The sequence below is a fragment of the Martes martes genome (genome assembly GCF_963455335.1).
Source record: "Martes martes genome assembly, chromosome: 16".
NCBI classification, from domain to species: Eukaryota; Metazoa; Chordata; class Mammalia; order Carnivora; family Mustelidae; genus Martes; species Martes martes.
Window position 1 is genome coordinate 17,406,250 of NC_137904.1, and position 7,392 is coordinate 17,413,641.

The following is a 7,392-nucleotide window of genomic DNA, read 5'->3' on the forward strand; positions in this document are numbered from 1 at the left end:
CCCAGGTGGCTCAGTCAGTTAAACATCCAATTCTTGATTTTGGTTCAGGTCTTAATATCAGGATCATGAGATGGAGCCCCGTGTCAGCTCCAAGCTCTGCGGGTGGTCTGCTGGAGATTCCCTCTCTCTCCCTGTCCTCCTGCCCCTCGCCCTGTTCATACTATCTCTTAAATAAATTGATAGATAAATAAATAACTATTTACACTAGCACCAAACCACTTAATGCTTATGTATAAATCTTACACAATATATGCATGATCCACATCTTGAAAACTGTAAACACTGATTACAGAAATCAAAGAACAAAATGGGTAGATATAAATCATGCATGGATGAAAGACTCACCATTGTTAAGATGTCAACTCTACCAAAACTGATCTAGAAATTAAACACCATTTCAATCAAAATTCCTTCAGGACTTCTTTGGTACAAAGTGACCATCTGATTATAAAATTTAGATGTAAAGCAAAGAAACAACAACAACAAAAAGAAACTGATTTTGGAAAAGAAAACAAAGTTAAAGGGCTCATACTACCTCGTTTCCAGACTTACTGTTAATTAAAACAGTCAGAAAAGTGTGGTATTGGAGAAAATATAGAAATATGGATCAGTACAAGAGTATAGAATAGTATATAGAGTCCAGAAATAGATCCACTAAAGTACTGCCCACCTGATTATTGATAAAGATGCAAAGACAATTTGTGGAAAATAATGTTTTCAATCAGCTGCTGGAAAAACTTTATTTCCATATGCAAAATAATAATAATAATAATAATCATCATCATCATCATCATCAATACCTCACACTCTCTACAATTCACACAAAATGGATCATACACCTAAATATTTGTATGGGTATTAAGAAAGTCCCTCCACCCCCCGCTGACATCCTGTTTTGTAGTGTTAGAGAAGTCCCAGAGCGGGAAACAAGGAGCATGCGCAGCAGAATTCAGGTGCTAGTTGAAGTCAGTGCAGTTACTGTAGCTGTGGCTAAAACAAGAGATGAAACTGAAGAATGAATATAGAGCATGAGAACTGTCCCACATAATTCTTATTACTATCAGGGGATGGTTTCATATAGCAATGTTTTCACTGAATTGAAAGTTCAATTCAATGAACTTCCATCTGGACATTTTGCTGTTCTTATGTGAACTGATATATAAAGAGTAGGGCTGCCATTCTTCCTGAGGTGGTGATATTGATTACCAAGGGGAGTCTAGGTTGCTCTATACAATTGGGACAGATAGGACCATGTCTGAAATCCTGGAGAACACTTGGGTGTCACTTAGTATTTTATCTACTTAATAATAAATCTTAATGGAAAGTCTAATAACCTAATAAAGACAGGACCAAAAAGGTTGCATACTCCCTAGGAATGAATGTTCCCATTATACTATGGAAAGAGCCCCATACAGCTGAGATGATGGCCAATGAGAACATAGAATGTGTAGTGAAAGAAGGAGTTATAAATGTCAACTATAGCCTTGTGATCAATTACAGTACAAGGAACAACCGAAAAAATGGGTAATCTGACACTTGGGAAGAAGTAGAAACGATGGTGGTCACCGAGTTCTATAAAGGTTTTCCAAGAGAGGTAATGGTGTAGAAGTACCTCAGTGAGTTTCAAATCTGAGTTTCATTTTCTATCTCTGCGTGAAGAAGAATTGAAAATAATCTGGGAGAGCTGTCTTTTATTCCAGTACTTTCTATGCATCTGCATATGATTGGGTCATAGAGATCTAATCTTTATTAGCTGCAGGTTTATCTCTCCCCTTGAGTATGTTTATGAGAAACTGGGTTGTAGTGAGAGATTATGCCACCCTGGGAATCTTTCCAAAATATGTGTCTTTCATGGTACTTTGTTCAAAGACCACTGATGACTTCTTCTTGCCCACAAGATAAAGCCTTTTACACTGTAAAATATTTTAGAATATTCATAGCCTGGACCCTGTCCCTTTCTATGGCTTCTCTAAGCATCCTCCTTCACCTTCCAAAATGTCAGCTCGAGCCCCACAGGACTACTGTTCATTTCCTAAACAGGGAGTGATTAAGCATCCATATTATGAACTTCTCTCCTTCCCCACATTCCCCCAAAGCATAGTCAGTTATGATCAGTGATGTAATCAGTCACTGCTCCAGGACTCAGAGCATTTGTGCTAAGAGTCCTGGGTTTCTCTGTCTTTAATGAGTTCCTTTAAGATCTAGACTCCTTTGGGATCCAGGGCCTCTTAGGCCCAGGCATGTATAGAACAGGAGATGTGAGAAAGGATGTTGCAGACACAGGTGAGAACTACGCAGACACAGGTGACGACTACAGAAGCTGTCACTTCACATGTCTTAGTAAATAAAGGGAAACAGGACCTTAAGTTACTGTGCTGGAGTCACCCTTAGACACACTGGGTAAGTTGGGCAGAGGGTGAATGAGCTGGACCCTTAGGGTCCTTCCAATTCAAGGGTCTTGCAAAATTGTGTGATGTTCTGCAGGATTGTTCTTCAGGTATGATAACATTCCTCTTCTTCACCTCCCTGCCTTCTAAGACTTCTCTACATTCTAGAAATATTTTGATTAATGTTTACCAGTTACATTTTTGTTGTCAATAATAACATTTGTAAATATTACTGTGTCATGTATTCTTACAAGACTGTATAATTCTAATGTAATGACAGCTCTTGTGGCAGATTTTATTATTTTTTTAATTCAATTAGCCAACACAACATTAGTTTCAGATGTAGTGTTCCACAATTCATCAGTCGTGTATAACACACAGTGCTCATCACATCATGTGTCCCCCTTAATGCCCATCACCCAGTTAGCCCAATTCCCCCACCCACCTCCCCTTCAGCAACCCTCAGTTTGTTTCCCATAGTTAAGAATTTTCATGGTTTGTCCCCTTCTCTAATTTCTTCCCATTCAGTTTTCCCTCCCTTCCCTTATGATATTCTGCACTATTTCTTATAGTCCACATATGAGTGAAACTATTTGATAATTGTCTTTCTCCGATTGTCTTATTTCACTTAGTACAGTTCCATCCACATAGATGTAAATGGTAAGTATTCATCATTTCTTATGACTGAGTAATATTCCATTATATATAGATATAGATAGATAGATATAGATATAGATATAGATATAGGTTAGATATAGATATATAGTCATCTTCCTTATCTGTTCAGCAGTCAAAGGAAATCTCAGTTCCTTCCATAGTTTGACTATTGTGGACACTGTTAGTATGAACATTAGGGTAGAGATGTCCCTTCGTTTCATTATATCTGTATCTTTGGGGTAAATACCTAGTACTGCAATTGTGGGTCATAGAGTATTTCTATTTGTAACTTCTTGAGGAAAGTCCATACTGTTTTCCAGAGTGGCTATACCAGCTTGCATTCCCACCGACAGTGTAAGAGGGTTCCCCTTTCTCCACATTCAAGTCAACATTTATTGCTTACTGTCTGGTTAATTTTAGCCATTCTGAATGGTACAAGGTGATATCTCATTGTGGTTTTGATTTGTATTTCCCTGATGACAAGTGATGTTGAGTATTTTTTCATGTGTCTTTGGCCATTTCTATGTCTTCTTTGGAGAAATGTCTGTTCATGTCTTGTGGTAGGCTTTAATGTAGTAGTCTGAGCCCTTGTTTTATTTTAGAATCACATGGTAACTTTAACATTTTTTGTATAGGCCTCCTCTAAGATTGTGATTATATTTATCTGAGGACACCCAGTAATCTTCATTTTAAAAGCCTCATATATATTTACCATGCACTGCGTAGTCCCTAGACCACAGCACTGCAGTCACTGGGTGCTAATTAAAAATGTAGAACTATAGGACACCTAAGTGTCTGCCTTCAGCAAGGTCATGATCCCAGGGTCCAGGGATCTAGCCCCACATTGAGCCCTGCATCAGGCTTTCTGCTTGGCGGCAAGTCTGCTTCTCCCTCTCCCTCTGCCTGTCGCTCCTCCTGCTTGTGTTCTCTCTCTCTGTATCAAATAAATAAATAAAATCTAAAATAAAATATAGGACCAGCCTGCTGAATCAGAATCAGCATTTTAGCAGAATGCCTGGGTGATCTGCATGGGTATTTAATTCTAGAAACACTGTGCTAGGTGATTCTTACGGGCAGTCCAGGCTGAGAACTACTGACAATGGGTGAAAGATGAAAGGGTCATTACACAATTAGTGGTAGCATCTGCAAGTGTTGTCTCTGGTTAATGATTCCTCATCATACCCTCAACACAAGAGATGGATCCCACTCATTTATTAGGAAGCAAAATTCTGAAAAACCAGCTGTATGATTTCCCTCAGATGTTTGTTCCCACTATAATGCCAGTATGTAATGTCCATGTGTAAAAACTGCTAATGTGGGTGGATCAAACAGCACCAGCAGGGTGTAGTCTAAGCAGGTGGATTCAGTTCAGTCTTTAATGAAGGAGCCTCCCACATCTCTTGATAGTTCTCTGCTTTGTCACCTTTTAGACACATTGAGGTATATTAGGATTCTCCAGAGAAATAGAACAAATGGGAGATTATATATTTACCTATATCTATATTTATATATCTATATATCTGATATGTTTCTATTATCTGTATCATCTGTAGTCATGAAAGGGTAGTCTTATATGAGGTACCCCAACACTTTCCATGGGTACAGTGTTACATTAATAAATCTGTAACATAGTGACAAATTTAGTGCTAAATGGTTGAAGCTAATGAGTACTTGTTCTGAGAGGATTCAATAGGAATGGGTATTTTAACATAATAGGAGTTTGCTGTGTGTAAATTTGAAAGAATGCATGTCTCAGCCTGAAGCACAGCCAGTGAATGTTAATGAAACATAACACAGTGCTATATCGAGGCACTGTGCCAGGTGTTGACACTTCTGCTATCATGAAGGCAGACGTGGCCTTTCCTGCATGTTTACAATCCAATAGTGAGAACAGCTGTAACCATTCAGTGCTTGAGGGACAAGTATGGGATGCCTGGAAAACACAGTAGCAGCTTCTTACTTGGTCTGGGGAAGGGGGCCAAGAGAGATACAGCTGAGTAAATGACATGTAATATGGCTGAAGGCTAAGTAGGAACAAACCAGGTGAAGAGGGAGCAGAGAGAGGAAGATGCTAGGCAGGGGGAACAGCAAGTAGAAAAGATTAGTGGCAAGAAATTGTGCCTTTCAAGCCCAGCATTTCTGGAGAGGTGAATGTGAGTGTCACTATGGGGCCAGGTGAAGCTGTGGAAGTCAGCCATGGTCAGGTCTTGAAGCCCCTTTTGTGCAATTCCTTTGAGAGGAATTTTGCCTTTTCCTTAAGAGCAATGAGAATCCGTGAAGACTTTAGGGAGAATAATGATCAGATTTTCATCTTAGAATGCCACAGTGTGAATGAAAGATATTGAAGGAGAGAGTGTCCAAGTGTGGAAGCAGGGAGAAGAGTGAAGAGGGAAGAGGTTAATCCAATAGTACAGACAAGACATGATGTCAGCCCAGCCAGAATAGTGATGGTTGAGAGAAGGAGTGGATGAATGAGAAAGAGGTTTAATGTGGCAGAATCTTAAAAACTGGATATTGAGGATGAGAGAGAGGATTGAAGGGAAGAAAACTCTCAGGTGTATTATTTGCATTTTGATATCTTTTACCGAGATGTGGGTAAGTAGAGGAGGAAGGAATTGGAATTGGGAGAAGGGGGGGTTGAGATCCTGAGTTTCTTTTAGGATCTGCCGAGCTTAAAATGCATGTAAAAAGTCTAAGGGAAGATAATTATTAAGCAACTAGGTACACAGTTTTATAGATTAGAGTCATTTACACCTGAAGTTTAAATGGTAATCAAATCCTTTGGAGTAGATTAGTTTTTCTTCATTCTATATGTAGCATTATAAGAGAACGGTGTTTAGGAAAAACTCCTGGGACATCAACATGAAGAGTCTGACAAAACAAACTAGAGTTACTGAGGATGCCTGGTAAGATAGGTATGAGGAAAATCAATATATAAGTGTCTCAGAAAGAAATGGATAAGAGTGTTGTATAAAAGTTGGAATATTGTTGGGGTGCCTGGGTGGCTCAGTCATTAAGTGTCTGCCTTCGGCTCAGGTTATGAACCTAGGGACCTGGGATGAAGCCCCACATCAGGCTACCTGCTGGGCAGGAAGCCTGCTTCTCCTTCTCCCACTCCCTCTGCTTGTATTCCCTCTCTCTCTGTGTCTCTATCAAATAAAAAAATAAAATCTTTTTTAAAATTTTGGAACATTGTTAAAAGGAAGCGATGAAAAGTCATTTCTGATCATAGGGATTCTGTCCTTAGAGATTTGGAGTATAGAAATGGTAATTATTGTGATGAGAATTATATAAAGTACCTTTACAGAGCACCTAACAGATTATGTATCACAGAAATATGTTCAGTTTTAAATTCATGTTTTAATGGACACTTTTTTCCTCCTAAAGATACTGAAGACAGAGCATGACAAGAAAGAATCAAACTGTCATCTCAGAATTTGTCCTCCTGGGCCTGCCCATTGATCCAGATCAGCGAGACCTGTTCTATGCCCTGTTCCTGGCCATGTATGTTACCACCGTCCTGGGGAACCTTCTCATCATCATCCTCATTCGTCTGGACTCCCACCTCCACACGCCCATGTATTTGTTTCTCAGCAATTTATCCTTCTCTGACCTCTGCTTCTCATCTGTCACAATGCCCAAATTGCTGCAGAACATGCAGAGCCAAGTCTCCTCCATTCCCTATGCTGGCTGCCTGACCCAGATGTACTTCTTCCTGTTTTTTGGAGACCTGGAGAGCTTCCTCTTGGTGGCCATGGCCTATGACCGCTATGTGGCCATCTGCTTCCCTCTGCACTATACCACCATCATGAGCCCCAAGCTCTGTCTCTCCCTGGTGGTGCTTTCCTGGGTGCTGACCATGTTCCATGCTATGTTACACACTCTGCTCATGGCCAGATTGTGGTTTTGTGCAGACAACAAAGTCCCCCACTTTTTCTGTGATTTGTCTGCTCTGTTGAAGCTGGCCTGCTCTGACACTCGAGTTAATGAGTTGGTGATATTTATCATGGGAGGGCTTGTTGTCATCATCCCATTCCTGCTCATCATCATGTCTTATGCACGGATTGTGTCCTCCATCCTCAAGGTTCCTTCTGCTAGGGGTATTCACAAAGCCTTCTCCACCTGTGGCTCCCACCTCTCTGTGGTGTCACTGTTCTATGGGACAATTATTGGTCTCTATTTATGCCCATCAGCTAATAATTCTACTGTTAAGGAGACTGTCATGGCCATGATGTACACTGTGGTCACCCCCATGCTGAACCCCTTCATTTATAGCTTGAGAAACAGAGACATGAAGGGAGCCCTGGGAAGAGTCTTTTGTAGAAAGAAAATTATCTTCTCCGCGTGA

At 40.2% G+C, this 7,392-nt stretch overlaps 1 protein-coding gene across 1 annotated transcript; it reads left to right on the forward strand.

The window, feature by feature from the left end:
- Positions 1-6,447: 6,447 nt before the first annotated feature.
- Positions 6,448-7,392, forward strand: LOC308357126 (olfactory receptor-like protein DTMT; the record flags this gene model as incomplete). Its single annotated transcript, XM_080826611.1, has 1 exon — positions 6,448-7,392. One exon carries the CDS (start codon positions 6,448-6,450, stop codon positions 7,390-7,392), a length of 945 nt encoding a protein of 314 aa, XP_080682737.1.